Source organism: Dendrobates tinctorius, unplaced genomic scaffold (assembly GCF_039654945.1).
Source record: "Dendrobates tinctorius isolate UK_male_01 unplaced genomic scaffold, ASM3965494v1 ptg000011l, whole genome shotgun sequence".
In the NCBI taxonomy this organism is placed as follows: domain Eukaryota; kingdom Metazoa; phylum Chordata; class Amphibia; order Anura; family Dendrobatidae; genus Dendrobates; species Dendrobates tinctorius.
In genome coordinates, this window is record NW_027361679.1 from 114,647,953 (window position 1) to 114,670,249 (window position 22,297).

The 22,297-nt window shown below is 45.4% G+C and overlaps 1 protein-coding gene across 5 annotated transcripts in view; it reads left to right on the plus strand.

The window, feature by feature from the left end:
• The window catches only part of TPM4 (tropomyosin 4), a 156,895-nt gene that overhangs the window by 111,649 nt on the left and 22,949 nt on the right, over positions 1-22,297 (plus strand). Inside the window, exon 1 of one of the 5 annotated variants that reach the window (XM_073546388.1) lies at positions 21,476-21,794. The exons of 2 other annotated variants lie outside the window; for them this stretch is intronic. In XM_073546388.1, coding sequence (XP_073402489.1) covers positions 21,663-21,794 — 132 coding nt within the window. In that variant the 5' untranslated portion in view covers positions 21,476-21,662. Of the gene's footprint in view, positions 1-21,475; positions 21,795-21,977; positions 22,106-22,297 lie in introns of those variants that run through there. 2 more of the 5 variants (XM_073546362.1, XM_073546373.1) reach the window with 2 other exon arrangements.

Consider the following 22,297-nt stretch of genomic DNA (forward strand, 5'->3'; position numbering starts at 1 on the left):
AAGTGCCGACCACCGGGCGGTGCTCACAGCAGTATGGCTATGACAACCATAGAGATTTGCTGGAGTCCTCCGGTTGTCATGCCAACCCATCGGTGACCTGCGATCACGTGACGGGGGTCACTGATGGGAAAGATTTCTGGAGCGCTTGCCGGAAGCGCATGTAAATGATGATGTCAGAGTTTGACAGCGGCATTTAACGTGTTAACAGATTGTTAAAACAGCTGACATGTGACGGGAGAGATGTGGGCTCAGTGCTGGAGGTAACATCAAAATGGGAGACGCATGTCGTGAAGTAGTTAAACATATGCAAGAGTCCTTTAATAAACCATTTAAAATACACAGATACAGAGGTGTCTTACTTCCAAAAAGTAGTTCACATCTCCATAAATTATTGTCTAGAAAAGGAAATAAATTTTATTATCATTCCAACGTGTGATGTAGGTCTATATAAGTGTCTTTTCACACGTTACAGACTCCATTGTGAAAACTCCAGTGATTGAAAAATAGCTTCCAATCAAGCGAAGTGGGGTTACTGCAAATGAACTTGTGTGCAAACGGACCAGCCTTGCGAATCAAATACACACGTGGTAAAAATTGTTGGTATCCCTCATTTAATCACAGTAAAACCCACAATGGTTGCAGAAATAACTTGAACCTGACAAAAGTAATAATAACAAAGAAGACATGGTCTGAGGAGGCAAAATTGCAACTGCAAGCATGCTTTGAATGCACGGACTGGGAGGTATTCCAGGAAACATGCTCGGGTCTGGATGAATGGGTTGATGCAGTGTCCTCATATATCCGTTTTTGTGAAGACACGTTTATTCCATCCAAATCTGTCCACTTTCGGGGAAACAACAAGCCGTGGTTTACAAATAAAGTCAGGTTGATCCGTAAGAGAAAAGAGGAGGCTTATAAAGCAGGCGATATTACTGAATTCAAGAAACTTAGGAACTCGCTATCTAAAGAGATCAAGTTAGCCAAACACGAGTATGCAAAGATTCTGGAGGAAAGGTTCTCATCAAAAGATACTAGATCTGCATGGAGAGGATTAAGAGAGGTCACCAATTATAAAAGCCACCCCACTATAGTGAACCCCAGCAGAAGTCTGGCAGCAGAGTTAAATGAATTCTACTGCAGATTTGAGGCAAGCTCTACACACAGTGGCTATTCATCTCTAAGCTCCTCAGTCTGTTCATATAAAGATCATTCATTGTGCAACACCCAAGTAGTGATCTCCGAGGCAGAGGTGATACGCATCCTGAAGGGACTTAAGGTCAAAAAGGCACCTGGCCCTGATGGTGTATCTCCAATGTGTCTGAAAGTATGTGCTACCCAGCTTGCCCCTATACTGACAAATATATACAATGTGTCACTGAAAGAGTGCGTTGTACCTCAGTGTTGGAAAAATTCCACAATTATCCCTGTCCCCAAGAAAGTGGGATCCTCTGAGTTGAACGACTATAGACCAGTAGCACTCACATCTGTAGCTATGAAAGTCTTCGAAAGAATTATGATGTCCCACCTGATAAAATTCACGCAGAAGCTATGGGACCCGCTTCAGTTTGCCTATAAGGAGAATCGTTCGGCAAACGACACTGTCAATCTGGCACTGAAGTACATTTTGGATCATACAGATGAACGGCACTCATATGTCCGGATTCTTTTCATGGACTTTAGCTCAGCGTTCAATACCATTGATCCGAATTTACTTCATAAGAAAATGGTAGCTCTTGGAGTCCCTCTCAACTTATGCTTGTGGATTTATAACTTCCTGACAGCCAGGATACAGAGTGTAAAAGTTGGACCATTCACTTCGGACACCTTGGTCACAAACATCGGGGCACCTCAGGGGTGTGTTTTGTCCCCGTTACTGTTTTCTCTCTATACGAATGATTGCATCTCTTCAGCAGACTCAGTAAAAATCTTGAAATTTGCCGATGATATGACACTGATTGGTCTCATCAGGGGAAATGCTGAAGACTTGTATCGGAGTGAGGTGGAAAGAATATGTGACTGGTGTAAAGCCAATAATCTTGTACTCAACACTAAAAAAACTGCTGAGATGGTTGTGGATTTTAGGAAAGATCAACATGAGATACTTCCAATCTACATCCATGACGAAGTGGTTCTTAGGGTCACAGAGACCAAATTCCTTGGTGTTATCATCTCTCATGATCTTAAATGGGGGAAAAACGTGGATGCTGTTATAAGAAAAGCACAACAGAGGATGTTCTTCCTGCGTCAGCTGAAAAGATATGGTTTGTCTAAGAATCTGCTGATCTTATTCTTTAATGCTGTCATCAGATCTGTGATTTGTTCCTCTCTGATAGTCTGGTATGGGGGAGCCACTGCGCATGACAAACTCCGCTTACAAAGGACTTTCAGAACAGCAGAGAGAATTATAGGCTCCCCCCTGCCTAAAATCCAGGATCTTTATGATAAGAGTATTCGATCCCACGCATTGAAAATTTCATCCGATCCCTCTCACCCGGGACACTCCTCATTCCAACTACTCCCTTCAGGACGTCGCTTCAGAGTCCCCAAATGCAGTACCAACCGCCATATGAACAGCTTCTATCCACTCTCTGTTCAACAATTAAATCGTCATGTGTAGACTATATACTGTATCTGTCTTGTTAGATGTTACTTGTTGTATCTGTTGTTATATATTATGTTGCCTCTTTGCCACAAAGAATTCCTTGTATATATGTAATATGTACTTGGCGATAATAAATTTGATTGATTGATTGATTGATAAAAAAAAAAAAGCTATGAAAACTGAACAAATGAAAGTCAGGCATTGCTTTTCAACCATGCTTCCACAGAATTTTTTTTTTTTAAATAAAATTCATGAAATAGGCCTGGACAGAAATAAGACATTATCCAAGCACGTTCGCTCATCACTAATAAGCACCAATGACACAGTTCTGTTGGCAGCTATAAAAGACAGGGCCATAACATACCTCCACCATGTTAGATGATTTCTCAACAATCTGTTATGAATCTAGCTGTGACGCTAGTCACTACTCACAGACAAGCCGTGAGGCTGGTAGTCAAGAAGTCAGAGGTATAAAGCCAGGTGGTGACGTCATAGACAGAGGGGTGAGACAAAGGCATATTCAGGTAACAGCCTGAGGTAAAAATTCAAAGAAGGTAGTGGATCACAACAAAAGGGCTAAGAAAATGGATGGTCAAAACAAATCCAAGGTAGACCAGCAAACATCAGAATACAATAGGAGCACACAGCAAACACACGCCTATTGAGCAGAGATGAGTGATCCAAGCTTAAAAGTTTGGTGTTTGGTCTGATGTTAAACGCTGAGAACATGCTTCTCCTGGAAGTCTGTTTTAGGGTGAGTGCACACACTGCGGATTCTGCTGCGGGTTTTTTCCCGCGGAAACGCAGGTAAAACCGCAGGTAAAGTGACCTGCGGTTTTGCTGCGGTTTCACACCTCTACTATGTTAAAGGTGTGAAACCGCAGAAGAATCCGCAGAAACACTTGACATGCTGCGGAAAAAAACCTGCAGCTTTACCGCAGGTAAAAAACCGCAGCGTGAGCACTGCGGTTTTGAAAACCTATAGGCTAACATGGTGAAGTACCATGTCTGCGGAACTGCTGCAGTTCTGCAGGGCCAAAACCGCAGCGTGTGCACATACCCTTAATGTTTGGCGTTCCAGGGGCAGTCCAAATGAGAAAATTTTCTGGCTCCAAAGTTTGGCTCCCCGACATTTTCAATAGACTTTGGGTTCTGGTTCAAGTTCAGATACAGTTCTAGTAACAGAACATCACACTAAAGTTCAGGTTGGGCACCAGAACCTGAACTTCCACGGTTGCGCTCATCCTTACTCTTGAACAAAGCTACAATTGGCAGCAGTCTAAGGGCTCATACTCACATGCGAGAAACTCGGACGAGTCTCGCACGTCAATTCCCAGCACTGCCGCCGGCACTTAGTAGCACAGTGTTCAGCTACATGTATTTCTGTGCAACTGAACGCTCCGGACCGAGTGCCAGCAGCAGTGCCGGGTATTAATGCGTGAGACTCATCTAAGTTTCACGCATGTGAGTATGAGCCCTAAGGCAGAGAGCTGTCAAAATAGTCATGGAATTACACTGAACAGACACATAGATGAAACCCCAGTACACCTTGGTCTTGATTGGATGGTTAAACTGTCACTCAAGACACTAACAGCTCAGCATTCGATTGGACGGCTGAGCTGTCAAGCACCATACCGACAGTTCAGCACGCCCCTGTCATAGATTGGATGACAACTGTCATTCACTGTGTCGACACACTGATAGGAGGAATCGTGACACTGGTCTTTCTGTTCTTGAGTGTTACCAGCGGCTTGGACTTTGAAATAAACCCTCTAGATTTACATTCACACCGGCATCTTTACTTGTACAACTTGAAAATTATAGTCACCTCTTTGATAGTGTTTCTGGCAAAAGCCGGATTACTTACCGGTAAGGCCTGTTTCACACTTCCGTTTGTGACCATCAGTCAAGATCCGCCGATTTGAAAAAAAAAAAACGGATCCGCCATTTTTCTTGGCGGATCCGTTTATTTCCTCATAGACTTGCATTATCAGCAGATCTTGACGGATGGTCGTCCGTTCGATCCGCTTTTGTACGGATCCGCCAAGATTTTGGCGTCCGCTCAGCGGCCCGGAGGGAGCATGTAACGTTATTTTGTTCTCCGGATCCGCTATTTACTAAATTCACCCGCATTTCTGGCTGGCTGCTGGATATAAAATCAATCTCTCTCTCTCCTCCACGACATACCCCTCCACATCGCTGCTGCTGTCCCGAGAGATCTCTCTCTCCTCCACATCGCCGCTCCTTTACGGCAACTTCTCCACGACAGCGCACCTACTGATGCCGCGACCACCGCTGCTGCTCCCGCTACTTCACCGCTGCTGATCCCTCCGTGCCCACAGCTCCCGCGTCACCATGCCCGCTCACGGACAGCGCTACATCGCCGGTATTTTTACTTTTTTTTTTCACAGGCGCGGTTCCTTTAATTTTTCAACTTCGGCGGATCCGTACATCCGCCGATCCGATGCCACCCGTTCTTGTCAGTCCACCTGCGGATCCGTTTTCCGCTATTTTGGCGGATTTGGACTGACAGGAAAAACTGAAGTGTGAAACAGGCCTAATGCTCTTTTAATGAGTCCACGACAGCACCCACTGGGGAGGTTTCGGATCCGCCCCTTTGGAACAGGAAACCCTACAGAAAGATAAAAGGGGGCGGTCCGCCTTTCCTCCTCAGTTTTGTTTTTCAGAGTACCAGGAGGACCGCCAAGAGTTAGGCAATGTCTTTGCGTTTCCAAATTTACTTATTCATCTTTAGGAGATACACTTTAATATGTGGTATATTTATTGCTATTGATAACTTGATAGGGAGGGAAGTGAGCGAGTGCTGTCGTGGACTCATTAAAAGAGCATTACCGGTAAGTAATCCGGCTTTTTACCCTTCGCCATGATAGCATCCACTGGAGAGATTCCAGAGACCATCACCTGGGTGGGACCACCGTACCAAGGACAGTCCTGCCAAAGCTTAGGTCAGAAGTTGATGAGAGGTCAAGTCTATAGTGATTATAGAAGATAGAAGGGGTTGACCAAATTGCCGCCTTACATATGGCTTCGATTGGAATGTCTCCCCTCTCGGCCCAGGAGGATGCCATTGCTCTGGTAGAATGTGCTCTGATGTTCTCCGGAGGATCTTCACTTCTCGCGGAGTAGGCTAAATGGATGGCATCCCTAATCCATCGGGATAAGGTGCTCTTCGTTACTCCGTACCCTTTTTTACAGCCCTGAAAAGATATGAACAGGGCCCTGCACTGCCTCCAGCCCCTGGACCTCTCAATGTATTTTAGGACAGTTCTTCTAACATCCAAGGTGTAGAATTTCTGCTCCTCAGGAGTGGAGGGATCTCTAAAGAAGGTCGGGAGGAGTATCTCTAGAGATCTATGGAATTTTGTTGATACCTTAGGAAGGTATGAGGGGTCTGGTTTTAATATCAACCCATCCTGGTATATCTGAAAAAAGGGCGGGTCTATGGATAGAGCTTGGATGTTGCTCACCCTCCTAGCAGACGTTAGTGCTACTAAGAGGGCCGTCTTGAGTGACAAATATTTCAGAGATATTGTGTCTATTGGTTCGAAGGGGGCTTCCGTTAGGGCATCTAAGACCAAATTTAGGTCCCACGGAGGGATTGCAGGTATGTGAACAGGAGCCGATCGTTCGCAAGCTGTAATAAATTGTGATGCCCACTTATTCCCTGCTATATTGTAGCCATACAGTGCCCCTAATGCGGACACTTGGACCTTCAGCGTGTTTACTGCTAGCCCTAATTCTTTCCCTCTTTGTAGAAATTCCAAGATAGGAACTATCGGAATTTCTGTGGTATGAGGGGTTGTATGGAACTGCAGAAATTTTTTCCATATTCTTGTATAAATCTGAGTAGCGGACTGCTTCCTGCTCTGTAGGAGTGTAGCAATTAGTGTTTCAGAAAACCCTCTTGATCTTAGTAGCTGCCTATCAAATTCCACGCCGTCAAGTGTAAGCTGTCCACTTGGGCGTGGAAAAAAGGGCCTTGGGAGAGTAGGTTGGGAATCGAAGGGAGAACCCAAGGATCTGACACCGACATGGTTCGTAGCCATGAGAACCACAGTCTCTTGGGCCAGAATGGTGCTATCAAAATCACTCTCACCTTGTCCTCTCTGATCTTCTGAATGACCTGTGGTAGGATTATCGGAGGAAAGGCATACGCCAGGTTGAATTTCCATGAGGCCTGGAGGGCGTCCAGTATGTCTGGATGATCGGATGGGGACAGGGAGGCAAATATTTTTGTCTGTTCTCCTTCGTAGCAAAGAGGTCCACCTGAGGCTGCCCCAATAGAGCTACTATGTCCTTGAAAATTCAGTGATTGAGGCATCACTCCCCTTGCCGAAGTGTGTGTCGGCTTAAGAAGTCTGCCTCTTGGTTGTTCTATCCCTTGATATGGAGGGCAGAGAGGGACAACAAATAATTTTCGGCTAAGTTTAAGGTTCTTGCCGCAGAAGACATCAGAGTTTCTGATCGAGTACCTCCCTGTCTGTTTAAATAGGCCACTGTGGTGGTGTTGTCCGATAAGATCCTGACATGCTTCTGCTGGAAGAAAATGATGTAGAGCATAATATACTGCCGTCAGCTCCTTTAAATTAGATGAGTAGCACAGTTCGTCCCTACTCCACCTTCCTTGACAGAAACTATTCCCCATATGGGCTCCCCAGCCGTGGGGGCTAGCGTCGGTGGTTAAGATATGGGATGGTATTATTACCCATGGGACTCCCGTGGACAGATGGTTACCATCTAGCCACCATTCTAGAGAAGTCAAGACATCCTGGGATAAGGTTATCTTGTCCTCAAGGTGACCACCGTGTCACCTGTTCTCTTGGAGGATCTGATGTTGCAGTGTTCGGATGTGATATTGGGCCCACGTGGTCTGTTCATTGCTGCCTCAACTTTATCTTTTATGAGCGCAATTTTAACCTGAGGGAGCAGACATTTCTAGGTCGTAGAGTCTAACTGGAACCCTAAGAACATCTGAAGGGAGTGTGGAACCAGTCTGGACTTCTGGAAGTTGATGATCCAGCCTAGATCCTGCAAAGATGAGACCGTATCAGCAAAACGTCTAGTACACTGAGTGATCGAGTTCCCGATAACTAAGAAGTCATCCAGGTAAGGCACGATTAGGGTGTCTTTCTGACGAAGATAGGCCATCACCTCTAACATCACTTTGGTGAAGATTCTCGGTGCTGTAGTGAGAACGAAGGGCATGGCCGTATACTGAAAATGATGAATCTTGCCTTCGAATACCACTGCGACCCTTAGGTACTTTTGGTATCTGTCATAAATAGGGAGATGACAGTAAGTATCTTCTAAGTCAATTCCCGCCATTACACATATTAAGCCTCCTTAACTTTATGATTGTCCTAAACGTACCATCTGGTTTGGAAACTAAAAATAAGGGAGAGTAGAAATTTCTACCTTCTTGTCCCCCTGGGACTTTTACTAAAACCCCCTTGGATAGTAGGCTCCGAATCTCTACTTCGAGGGCCTTTTGTTGCCCTATTGAGTTAAGGCGGGTGGGTTGTGATAAATAAATCGTGAGGAATTTGAAGGAATTCTAATTTTATTCCTTCTTTAATTATACTTAGAATCCATGAACTTGAAGTTATTTGTTCCCATTTTGAGAAAAAAAATTTCAGTCTACCCCCTACTGGGGGGACTGATTGTTCAGTATTTATTTTCTTTTCGGAATGTTGAACCTCTAAACATGCTACCCTTTTGCCTCTCTTCTTTTGTGGCCCATCTAGTTGATCTATCCGTTTGTCTCCTTTTCCCAAACGGTCGCCTTTTAAAGGTTCTCCTGTAGAAAGGGAAAGAAGAATCAGGGAAAGCCTTCTTTCTTTCGCTTTGGCGAGTATGTCGTCCAGGGCTTTCCCAAAGAGAAACTCACCCTCGCACGGGGTTGCGCAAATCTTAGATTTTGATTGCGCGTCCCCCTTCCAGCTTTTCATCCATAGTGCCCGCCTGGTGTTGTTTACAAGACCCGCCAATCTCGCTGCTAGCCGCACGGTGTCTGCCGATGCATCGGCCATGAAGGCTGCCGCCCCTCTAATTTATGGAATAGTGGCCTGTAGTTTTTCCCTAGACACCTTCTGCTTGATCTGTTGATCAAATTGGTCCAACCACACGAGCATTGACCTGGCGGTACATGTGCTGGCTTAAAAATGCCTGTAGTAGATTCCCAAGACCTTTTTAATGATGACTCTGCTTTACGGTCTTGTGGGTCAGACAGTAAGCCCTCATCCTCTACTGGAATAGTTGACTGCTTCAAGGTAGAAGCTACTAAAGCATCAACCTTTGGAATTTTGGTCCATTTCAAAAGCTCGTCATCGCTAAATGGATATTTCCTCTTTGAGGCCGATGGGAGAAAACTTCTTTGATCGTGTTTTTCCCATTCTCTCTTTATTAGGGCCTTAATTGCCGGTATTACTGGAAACGCTCTCCTTTTCCTTTCCGCCAAACCCGCAAACTTTATTTCTTGCGTGGTTTGGACGCCCTTTGTCTTCTCCACCCCATAGTGTTCCTTACAGATTTGACTAAGTTATCCACACTATCCAGGGGAAAACATGATCGTCCCTCAATTTCTGATGACGATGTTAGTGAGGAATCGGAGATTATCCCCTGTTCCTCCTCTGAATCGGAGCCGAGAGTCATTTGTTTTTTGCTCCTAGTTTCTGAGGGAGTACTGGCACGGGTGATAGCCTGTAGTTCCTCCCTAATTGTAGTCCGAATGTCCTTTGATGACACTGCGGTCCCTTGTCTAGTCTCTCTGGTGCATTGCTTACAGAGCTTTTTGGGGTAGGAGTCAGGGAGAGCCTGAGCGCATAAAGCGCATTCTTTGTGTTTGGATCTTTTTTTCTTCGCCTGGAAGAGGGGGAGACACGGCGAAAGGAGAGGGGGAATGTCAGCTTAATAGGCAGAGTATATATAGATATATATTGCACACTGACCCAGTGAAGCTTTACCGAATCAGATGGCTGAGACCATGTCCTGGATCTTGATTCTCCCACCTCACTCCTGTGAGCGGTGTCCGTGGATCCCCTGGCAGCACGGTCCCTGGAGGAGCTGCCCCCAGCGGAGTCCCCTGCTGGAGCGTGCACTTCCCCTGGAGATGACATGGCTCATCGCCACTTACCCCGCGGCGCTATGTTTAAATATTCTTTCCCTCTTTTTTTCTTCTCGGAAGTTGCTCCTCCTCCCTTCCTGGTTCACTTGCGCCGCCTCAGCCATCGTGCCCTGGAAGTTCACCCATTACTTCCGGGGCTTGGAGCATCTGCGCCGGCCAGCTCCCACGCCGCCGTTCTGTATGTAGCCCGCGCCTCTCAGCATGACGCTGCAGCTACCGCTGCCTGGATCTTTTTTTTTTCCTCCGCGCCACTGGCGCACTTACTGCTCCTGCAGCGGCGGCCTCTGAGAGATGGGCTCTACCTGGCGCGCTCCCAGGCGAGACGGAGCGGCCCCTCCCGGACCCGGTCATCACCCCCATCAGACGAGGGGGGGAGCCGTCTGATGGAACCTCCCCCGACGCTGCCTCTGGACCGCAGCCCCTGCCGTTCTCGCGGATACTGCACAGGCGGCGTGCACAAGCCCAGGTATGTCTTCCTGAAGCATAATCCTGGGGTTCCCTGGGAACAGGAAACCAAAACTGAGGAGGAAAGGCGGACCGCCCCCTTTTATCTTTCTGTAGGATTTCCTGTTCCAAAGGGGCGGATCCGATACCTCCCCAGTGGGTGCTGTCGTGGCGAAGGGTAAAAACTAGATGCTGTGAAGGGGTTTTCTTTACCAAGGAAAAATACACATACACTGCACCCAAAAAGTTAGGGACATTTGGCTTTTGAATTAAATGTATGGAATACTTAAAAAGTTCAAGCTACAATGATATTTTATAATGAAAGTACAGTAGGGCATTTAAGTAGTAGAAGCATGCAATGGTGATTTCCTCACCTCAAACAATTTATCGAAACAAAAGCCAATAAGAGTGGTGGTTATAACCCCCAACAAATGTTAATGTTTCAGTAGCTTGTCATGTGGTCTTGAGCATCAATTAAAGCTTGACAACGACATCTCATGGGTGATAGAATATAATGCAATGATGGAGGATTGCATCATAGTTTTTGATGGGGCTACATTATATGCTATGGGGAGCTGTATTATATTTACTACAAGCTGATGAGCCCAGCGCTGCCTGGGCATAGTAACTACGGTTAGTTATAACAAATTATAATGATTATATCTATACTAGTTGGTGGCCCGATTCTATCGCATCGGGTATTCTAGAGTCTCTGCTAAAATAAAAAATAGTGATATATTCACCTCCCGATGGCCCTGGACTCTTTCTCTCCTCTCTCCACGCTCCCGGCATCTTCCGGTCCCAGTAATGCTTAACAGAGACCCGATGCGATAAAATCGGGCCACCATCTAGTGTATTATATTCCAGTTACAGCCAGAACTGCAGTCACTGTTCTGCTGTTACCTAATGTATTGTACTCCAGTTACACCCAGAGTTGCTGTCACTGTTCTGCTGTTATCTAATATATTGGACTCCAGTTAATCCCAGAGCTGCGGTCACTGTTCTGCTTTTACCTAATGTATTGTAGTCCAGTTACACCCAGAGCTGCAGTCACATTAGGTAAGAGCAGAACGGTATTATACTCCTGTTACAGCCAGAGCTGCAGTCATTGTTCAGATCTTACCAAATGTATTGTACTCCAGTTACACCCAGAGTTGCTGTCACTGTTCTGCTGTTACCTAATGTATTGTACTCCAGTTACTCCTAGAGCTGCAGTCACGGTTTAGATCTTACCTAATGTATTGTACTCCAGTTACACCCAGAGCTGCATTCACTTTTCTGCTGTCACCTAATGTATTGTACGCAAGTCACACCCAGAGCTGCAGTCACTGTTCTACTGTTACCTAATTACCTAATGTATTGTACTCCAGTATATGCACAGGACTGTGCCTGTGTAATGAGCAATGCAGCAGTGATGCCTTTAACGGCTGCAATGTGCCTGTACAATAAGCAATGCGGCTGTGTTGCCACGACGACTAAGCAACTGTCGCTGATAGGCCGCGACCAATCAGCGAGGTGGGATTTCCATTACAGACAGAAAGACAGAATTAGACAATTTTATAGTAGATATACTGTATATAAAGCTGAGTGTAGAGCCCTGCCCACTCTGCATAGCCTAAATCACTATAATATCCCATGATGCAATGTGATGCATAGAGGTAATATGATGCATAGAGGCACAATGATGAATAGAGGCACAATGATGCAATATGATGCACAGAGGCACTATGATGTACAGACAACAGCCATGCTCGGAGGTGCCAAAGACGAGACCAGGTCTACAGTTACACAGGCGGCTCACTTGGACCAGGTATTCTTCTGTAGGGAAAAAATCCTGCAGTTCCCATAGGAACAGGAAACCAACTGAGAAGCGGACCGCCCCTTTTATTTCTATTTCTCTCCAGTGGGTGCTGTCGTGGCAAAGAGTAAAAGAGAAGTTACTTTCTTGGTCTCCCCCGCACATGTGCTGCGATTCTCTCATGTGAGAGGATTTGAGCACATTGCACACTCGGCTCACACTCAAATACCTGAGTGTCATTAGCAGAATGGGCACGATTCACTCTCATGAGAATTGGCATCTGTGTGACACTGCCCTTAAAATAATTTTTCTAATATGTTGTAAGATTTTGGACTAACATGTTCACAAGTCTGCAATACCCCATATGTGGTCGTAAGCTGCTGTTTGAAGACAAAACTCAGAAAGGAAAAGCCTTGATGAGTGACTTAGTACACGCCTTAAGGTATTCTTTGTGCTGTCTATATATGTTGTACCCAGCTTGTGCCAGAGAGACACACCCTATAAACTGCTAAGCAAGTTGTTCCAGGTATAGCAATGCCACATACAGTATCTGGACACATTCTAGAATTCAGAAGAGGAACACCATTGGCTGTTTTTATAGCACAGATTTAAGGACTGGGTAATAGTTAATTACAGTATTTTCTCCCAAACAGAACCTCAATCTCTGGCAACAATATTAACAATGTGGCGGTATGAGGGCACGCTATTCTATACCGAGAGATTGCTAAGACATCACGGAGCTCTGTTATAACCCTGCCTGTGGCTCGGCTTCAAAAGGAGACTGATTTTTACTATATCCAGCAGTACAGTAGTATAAAGTACAAGAGATCATACGATTGTATTTATTAGCACCTTGAACCTCCAGTGAGAAAAAAAAAAAAAAACTTATGAAACATTAACCCCTGAACGACCAGGGGTATTTTTGGTTTTGCATTTTCATTTATCCCTCCCCTTCTTTCCAGAGCCATAACTTTTTTATTTTTCCGTTTATATGGCCATGTGAGGGCTTATTTTTTGCGGGACGAGTTGTACTTTTAAATGACACCATTGGTTTTAGCATGTCGTATACTCGAAAACGGGAAAAAAATTCCAAGTGCGGTGAAATTGCCAAAAAAGTGCAATCCCACACTTGTTTTTTGCCTGGCTTTTTTGTTAGGTTCACTAGATGCTAAATCTGACCTGCCATTATGATTCTCCAGGTCATTACTAGTTCATAGTCACCAAATATGTCTATGTCCTCTTTTATCTACGTGGTGAAAAAAAAAATCCAAAGTTTGCTAAAAAAAAAAAAAAAAAAAAAAATAATATATTTGTGCAATTTTCCGAGACCCGTAGCGTCTCCATTTTTCATGATCTGGGGTCGGGTGAGGGCTTATTTTTTCCGTGCCGGTCTGACGTTTTTAATGATACCACTTTTGTGCAGATACGTTCTTTTGATCGCCCGTTATTGCATTTTAATGCAATGTCTTGGTGACCAAAAAAACGTAATTCTGGCGTTTTTAATTTTTTTCTCGCTACGCCGTTTAGCGATCGGGTTAATGCTTTTTTTTATTGATAGATCGGGCGATTCTGAACGCGGCGATACCTAATATGTGTATGTGGGATTTTTTTTTTACTGTTTTATTTTGATTGGGGCGAAAGGGGGGTGATTTGAACTTATGTTTTTTTAATTTTTTTTATTTTTAAGCATTTTTTTTTTTTTTACTTTTGGCATGCTTCAATAGCCTCCATAGGAGGCTAGAAGCCTGCGCAACCCAATCGGCTCTGCTACACATGGGCGATGAGCAGATCGCCCATATGTAGCAGATTTACTGCTGTGCTTTCAGCGCCGACCACCGGGTGGCGCTGAAAGCCTTATGCCTGGAACAACCATAGAGGTCTCATAGAGACCTCTGGTTGTCCAGGCAACGTGACGCCGACCCCCGATCACGTGACGGGGGGGGGTCGGCGATGACGTCATTTCCGGCCCGGCGGCCAGAAATGCTATTTAAATGCCCGCTGTCAGCTTTGACAGCGGGCATTTAACTAGTTAATAGGAGCGGGCGGACGGCGATTCCGCTCGCGCCTATTGCGGGCACATGTCAGCTGTTCATAACAGCTGACATGTAGCGGCTTTGATGCGGGCTCAGCGCCGGAGCCCTCATCAAAGCAGGGGAGATGTCCGATGACGGACTGTGTCCGTCATTGGACATTAAGGGGTTAAGTTTGAATCAACCCCTTTATCCTTAGCTAAAACTGATATTAAAAAACACACATGCGGCATTATTGCCATAAAAGTCCAATCTGTCAAATTAACCCAACTAACCCAAACCAGGGGAAGAGTCCTGAGATCATTTGCATATTCCCAGTGCCTTCTGGGATAAGTGAAGAGTCTCCGCGAGCTCAACGATCACTGGATTTTGGCTTTTGAAGCTGAAAAGAGGAAATTTGGCTCGTTTTTCAAACAATAACAATATGGAAGAGGCCAGAAGCCATTTGGTGAGCTGCATTTCTTGCTATATGTTCACAGACTTACCAGTGGAAAAGCCGAACTTCACATGCCACAAATGCAAGCTTGTGTCCCTGTTGGAGGAAAAGTTGCAAAATCTCGGAGAGGTTAGCTACATTGAAGATCATTAAGGAAGGAGAAGAGTTCTTAATTCTGCTCTGTCTATCTCTTCATGTTACAGAAAGAAGAAATTCGTGCACCTGAAGAAACAGAGGAATGGAAACATGTGACCCAGAGAAGCAGGAGGATCGGGAGGCATTCAGCGCCCATACTGCTCAGGAACCAGTACCAGGCTCTTACGCAGGAAAACGATGAAGAAATACATCAGGATAAGACTTTTCCCACAAACAGCAACCTTGTAGACCTTAAGGGTGTGTGCACACGCTGAGGATTCTGCTGCGGTTCCGCAGCGGATTTGGTCGCTGCAGGCCACAGCAGTTTTTGCTGCGGTGTACAGTACCATTATTCCCTATGGGAATAAAAAACCGCTGTGCAGACGGTGCGGATTTTTCCGCGTGGTTTTGAAACCACAGAAAGAATTGCCATGTCAATTCTTTCTGCGGATTCCATTGCAGTTTGCCATCTCCTCCAATGTGGAGATGAAAAACCACAGGGCAAAACCACAGCGCAATCCGCAGGTAAATCCGCAGGTCTTTTGACTTGCAGATTTACCTGCGGATTTTACAAAAGCCGCGCAGCCAAATCCACAGCATGTGCTCATACCCTCAGAATCCTCCGGGATGGAGAAAGAAAAATGTTGTGAAGAAGAAAGGAGAGTGGTGGTCATGGGGGATTCCCTGTTGAGAGGAACAGAGGCCGCTATCTGCAGACCGGATATAACTTCAAGAAATGTGCTGTCTTCCAGGTGCAAAAATTAAAGATGTGTCTGACAGGATATCAGGACTCTTCAGACCTACTGATGACTTCCAATTCCTGCTAATACATGTGGGGACAAATAACACAGCAAGAAAGGACCTGGAAACCATCTGCAGTGACTTTGAAAACTTAGGAAAGAAAGTGAAAGAACTGGGAGCGCAGGTGGTCTTCTCTTCCATCCTCCCAGTGGATGGCCATGGAACAAGGAGGTGGAATAAGATTCTGCAGGTGAACAACTGGCTACATCGACGGTGCCATCAGCAACGATTTGGATTTCTGGATCATGGAGTGAATCTATATGATGGACTACTTGCTAGAGATGGGGTGCACCTTACGAAGACTGGAAAACATGTATTTGGAAGTCGCCTTGCTACACTCATCAGGAGAGCTTTAAACTAGAACAATGTGGGAAGGGAAGCAAAAGGGCAGAAAAAGCCATGCAACTGACAAATGCTATTGAGGATTCCGCTATTAGAAATTGAAGAACAAAGACAAAAAAAAAATCTAAATAAAAAATATTGGAGAAAGAGAAACCAATCACAAACTAAAATGTTTCTATACTAATAAGCATGGGCAACAAACAAGGAGAACTGGTACTACTAACGCAGGAAAAGAAATATGAGGTCATTGGAATCACTGAAACTTGGTGGGACAATACACATGATTGAAATACAAGGCTAGAAGCATACAAGTTATATGCAAGAAACAGACTTGATAAACGAGGAGGTGGTGTCGCATTGTATGTTAAAAACACGTATAAGTGCACAGAGATTGAAGCTTCAGAGACTGGGAGTTCTGTGGAAACTGTTTGGGTAAGAATACATGGACAGAACAATGGAAAGGACACCATTGTAGGCATTTACTACAGGCCACCTGTGCAAGCTGAAGACATGGATGAACTCTTTATGCATCAAATGGCCAAGTTCTCCAAAAAATATGACAGTTGTCATGGGAGATTTCAACTATCCAGACATTTGTTGGGAATCTCTCTCAGGCAAAACTAACAGGTCAAGGAAATTCTTATCCTCTCTTGCTGACAACTTTATCTTCCAAAAGGTAGGGGAGAAAACAAGGGGAACTGCTAGCTTGGATCTAATTCATATAAACAGGGAGGAAATGGTTGAGGAGGTAAAAGTGGCTGGGACCCTAGGAGGCAGCAACCATGCTATTTTAGAATTTTGGATTACTAGAGGAGGAAGATCTGTGAAGACTCACACATCAAGGTTAGATTTCAGAAAGGTAGATTCTAAAGGAACTCCAAAAGAGAATTGGAGGGATCCAATGGCTGGATATCCTTAAAGACAAAAATGCACAGGAAGGATGGGAAATCTTGAAAAATGAAATTCTCAAAGCACAATTGTTAACAATTCCAAAAAGAGGGAATAGGAAGCATTTAAGGAAACCAGGATGGATGAACACAAAACTTAAGCACATGCTAAAAAGGAAGAAAAAAATGTTTATAAAATGGAAAGAGGGAGGCATATCTAAAGAAGAATATAATGCTGTCTGCAGAACCTGCAGGGCACAAATCAGATTAGTAAAGCTGACAATGAACTGAGGCTTCCAAGAGACGTGAAAAGCAATAAAGGATTTTGGGGATATGTCAAAAGTAAAAGAAAAGTCAAAGATGCTATAGGATTTTTACAGGATGAAATGTTAAGCCAGGATGTTGAGAAGGCCGAACTTTTAAATTCCAATTTTGCATGTTTTCTCTCAGAAAGGAAATGTAACATCAATTGTTCTTCACTGTCCTATTAAGGGAATAGAAGAATCCAGGATATATATAAACAGAAAGATAGTGAGGAAACACTTAGCTAACCTAAATGAATTCAAGTCTCCAGGTCCAGATGAATTACACCCCAGAGTGCTGAAGGAGATAGCAGAAGAAATTTTTGAACCCCTCTCCATAATCTTTGAAAATTCTTGGAGAACAGGAGAAGTCCCAGAAGACTGGAGAAGAGCAAATGTTGTTCCTATCTTCAAAAAAGGGGAAGAAGGTGGACCCAGGCAACTATAGGCCGGTGAGTCTGACTTCTATACCAGGAAAGATCTTTGAACATAAACAACATGTATGTCAGTACCTGGATAAGAATGAAGTGATTAAACAGAGTCAGCATGGGTTTGTAACTAATAAGTCATGTCAGACTAACTTAATTTCCTTCTATGACAGAATTACTGATTGGGTGGATCAGGAAAATGCTGAAGATATAGTATATCTTGACTTCAGCAAAGCATTTGACAAAGTATCTCACGTAATCCTTATTGAAAAAATGACTAAGTATAGAATGGACAAGGCAACTATTAGATGGATTTACAACTGGCTTAGTGATCGGACCCAAAGAGTGGTCGTAAATGGCTGCACATCCAGTTGGAAGAATGTCTCAAGTGGGGTACCACAGGGCTCTGTCCTGGGCCCTGTATTGTTCAACATCTTTATCAGCGATTTAGATGAAGGAATTGAGGGTAAACTGATTAAATTTGCTGATGACACAAAGCTAGGAGGGATAGCCAATACTAGAAAAGAGGATTCAAAAAGATATAAACTGGAGCAGTGGGCAGCAACTAACAGAATGGTTTTTAACGGGGAAAAATGCAAAGTACTCCATCTGGGCAATAAAAATAGCATATACAGAATGGGAGGAATAGGGCTAAGCAACAGCACATGTGAAAAAGACTTGGGTATACTAATAGATCACAGACTGAATATGAGTCAACAGTGTGATGCAGCAGCAAAAAAGGCAAATGCAATTCTAGGATGTATTAACAGAAGCATACAGTCAAGATCACGTGGTCATTATTGCCCTCTACTCTTTGGTCAGACCTCATCTGGAATACTGTGTCCAGTTTTGGGCGCCACATTTTAAAAAACACATCAACAAACTGGAGCAAGTTCAGAAAAGAGCGACCAGAATGGTGACCGGTCTGCAAACTGTGTCTTACGAGGAAAGGTTGCAGGATTTGGGAATATTTAGCTTGCAAAAGAGAAGACTGAGAGGAGACTTAATAGCTGTCTACAAATATCTCAAGGGCTGTCACATTGTAGAAGGATCTTTACTCTCATTTGCACAAGGAAAGACTAGAAGCAATGGGATGAAACTGAATGTGAGGAGACACAGATTAGAAAAAAACTTTTTGACAGTTAGAGTGATCAATGAGTGGAACAGGCTGCCACGAGAAGTGGTGAGTTCTCCTTCAATAGAAGTCTTCAAACAGAGGCTGGATAGACATCTGTCTGGGATGATTTAGCAAATCCTGCTTTGAGCAGGGGGTTGGACCAGATGGCCCAGGAGGTCCCTTCCAACTCTACAATTCTAGTAAACAACGTGCACAGAAAAAAAAGACAAAATTTATTTTTTATTGGTTGCCGCAAAGCTGAAAAAAAATGCAGTCAGAAGCAATCAATGTCATATTTATCCCAACATGATATATACAGAAATGATGGCTCACCCTGCAATAAGACAAGCAATCACTTTATTTTTTAATAACTACTAAAATAATAATAAAAAAAAAAAAAAAAAAAAAAAAAAGGACAGGTTTGGTTTAGCCATATATGGAACTGACCAGGGCTGTGGAGTCGGTAAGCCAAGACTCCGACTCAAACGCCTCAGTTTCCATGACACCGACTTTACAGCCCTGGTACTGACCTAGTCTATCATGATGCCAGGTCATCCTTCCTACACAATATTACAGCGTTGTCACTATGTCGGCACAGACCTAACTCACGTGGTCCACTCTCTGTGCCCCGCTGTACAGGGTTCCATATTACAACGTTGTCACAGTGTTGGCACAGGCCTAGCTCACGTGGTCCCCTCTGTACAGAACTCCATTCTACAGTGTTGTCACTGGGTCGGCACAGACCAAGCTTACGTGGTTCCCTATGCGCCCCGCTGTACAGGGCTTCACATTACAGCGTTGTCACCAGGTCGGTACAGACCTAGTTCACGTAGTCTCTCTGTGCCCCACTGTACAGGGCTCCATATTACAGCAAATAATTGAAAATCCAATAGGTATATGGGAAGCGACACCAGTGTCCTTTTCATACAATCCCTGTGACATAGGGTGGTTCCCCTACTCGTGAGCTATGCAGCTGTGGATACAAGGTGTTTTGCATCTAGACGAATGGATCCATAACATTAGAAAAGGCATGCCGGCACTCACCAACTCCATTCATGACGAAAGTCCTTTATTCCATCAGACAGTTACAGGACATTAAATGTGACTTGCGAGGTGCGGAGTCATGTGGAGAGTGTCCTGTAACTGTCTGATGGAATAAAGGACTTTCTCCTTATTACAGCATGGTCACCGTGTTGGCACAGGCCTAGTTCACAGGGTCCCCGCTGCGCCCACTGTACAGGGCTCCATATTACAGCGTTGTCACTGACTTAACTCACATAATCCCCCTGCACCTCGCTGTACAGGGCTCCATATTACAATGTTGTCACAGTGACGGCACAAGCCTAGCTCACGTGGTCCCCTCTGCCAGGGCTGTGGAGTTGGTAAGCCAAACCTCAGACTCCTCAATTTCCATGACGACTCCACCAAAGTGGGCTCCGACTCCACAACCCTGCCCTCTGCACAGGGGCTCCATATTACAGCGTTGTCACAGACTTAGCTTATGTGGTCCCCTCTCTTTGCCCCACTGATTACATTGTTATCACCGACCTAACGCACATGGTCCCCCCGTATAGGGCTCCATATTACAGCATTGTCACTGACCTAACTCACGTGGTCCCCTTGTATTTCCACACAGAATCTGCATCTCTTGGCAGAAAACAGGCTAAAACGCTTGCAGATTTCATGTGGAATTCATGCGGATTGTCATGCGGTTTTCGATGTGCGGATTTGCCTTACTCAATGTATAGTCAATGAGTGCAGAAACGCTGTGGATCCGCACAAAGAATTGACATGCTGCAGAAAATTAAATGCAGCAAATCGGCACGGATTTTTCCATAGCATGTGAACAGGAAATCTCCAATTCCCATTGACTATCAGGGTGTGTGCACACGCTGCGGATACACAGCGTGTCTGGCCCTGCGGGTCCGCACCAGAATCTGCTGCGTTGTACAATACCATTTTACTCTATGTAAAATGGAAACCGCAGTGCACATGCTGCGGAATTTTCAGCGCGGTTTTGCTGCGGTTTCAAATCTGCAGAAAGAAATGACATGTCAATTCTTTTCTGCGGATTACCAACTCCTCCATTGTAGAGGTGATAAACCGTAGCCTAATCCGCAGGTCTTTTGACCTGAAATTTACCTGCGGATTTTATAAAATCCACGGGGAGAAATCCGCAGCACCTAAAAACTACGTGCGCACATACCCTAAGGGTATGTGCACACGGTGCGGACTCTGCTGCGGATTTTTCCACGCAGAATGTACGAAATCCGCATGTCAAATGACCGGCATCTTTCCTGCGGATTTAGTGCATATTTTGTGCGGATTTAATACGGTTTTCTAGAATGGAGCAGGTGGAAAACTGCAGCAAGACCGCACAAAAGTAGTGACATACTGCTTCTATTAATTCCGCACAAAATCCACAGCATGTGCACAGCGGATTTTGTTTTCCATAGCCAATAATGGCACTGTACATCACCTGCAGTTCTGCTGCGGATCCGCACCATGTGCACAGGGCCTTATTGTTACTGTACTACACTGCGGATTTGATGCAATTCCACACATCCAAAAACACTGCAGAAATGCATCAAAATCCGCAATGTGTGCACACAGCCTTACAGCGTTGTCACTACGCCGTGGCTTATTAGCGCCATATTACGGTATACACACCTGAGCCACAGCCTTCTCTCACCTCACGGTTACCTGAGCCCCATGGCGCACCCCCCCGTTAGGAAGCCCATCTCACTCTGCAGCATTAGCTGCTAGCACAAAGGCCATTATTACTCTCCGTGCCAGCAGGAAGGCAGGCGAGCCCTCTCAGCCCTGGGAGCTGCCGGAACTTCCAGCAGAGGCCTTAGTCACTCAGCGAGGGGCGGGAACAGGAGAAAAATCCACAGTTTCTTTCCCAAATAAGTCGAAAAAGCCGAGCTCCTTTTTAAGGCGGGAAACGCCCTGCCCGTGCTGACGTCACCGCCCATAGGTAGCCACGCCCACCCGTGCTATGACCTCACCCAAGAATTCCTGGCTGCCACTCAGTGACTGCATTCTCCTCAGGCTGCTGCTGTGCCGGTAGTGGCTGCACACTCGGTCTATGAAGTGTAGCCTGTAACCTGCACCGGTCACTACAGCAGCCTGTACTCCGCCTACGGCAGGGAAGGAGCTACCCGGAGCGCACACATTCCCGCTCCCAGACACAATGGCAGGACTCAACTCCCTGGAAGCGGTGAAGAGGAAGATCCAGGCTCTCCAGCAGCAGGCCGACGATGCTGAAGACAGAGCGCAGGGGCTGCAGAGGGACCTGGACACTGAACGGGAGATGCGTGAGAAAGTGAGGCGCCGCTACTCCAAGCTTTACGGCCTCTGCTTCCTGTCTGCTCTCTGCTCTCACTACTGACTCCTCTGCTGCCCCCTCCTGGCGGCCATTCTCTCCCTCTCCACACTGCTCTCTTCTGCTGGGAGGCTGGCGCTCCGCCCACTTGTCCAGTGCCACCTGGGTGCTGTGACTACATGTGTCGCTAATAATGGGGCTTGTGTGCGGACGGTTGTCCCTCATGGCTGCTGGGACGCTACCTGGTTACCTTGGAGACGCCTGAGCCGTAAAGCGAGTGCACTGCTCCTCTCCTACCTGCCTATGTGGAGGTGAGGAGCCTCCTTATCAGCTGGCGGAGGGTTGGAGGGAGGTAGCTGCTTATTTCCAGAGACAGCGCCTCCCTTGCCCCCTGGTTGTTTCTGGTATTGCACTTTTACAATGATAAGCGTTGTGGTAATACATGTGGACAGGACAGGTGACCCTTTTACAAAGTGTCCAGTTTTTACATGGATGGGCCGTGT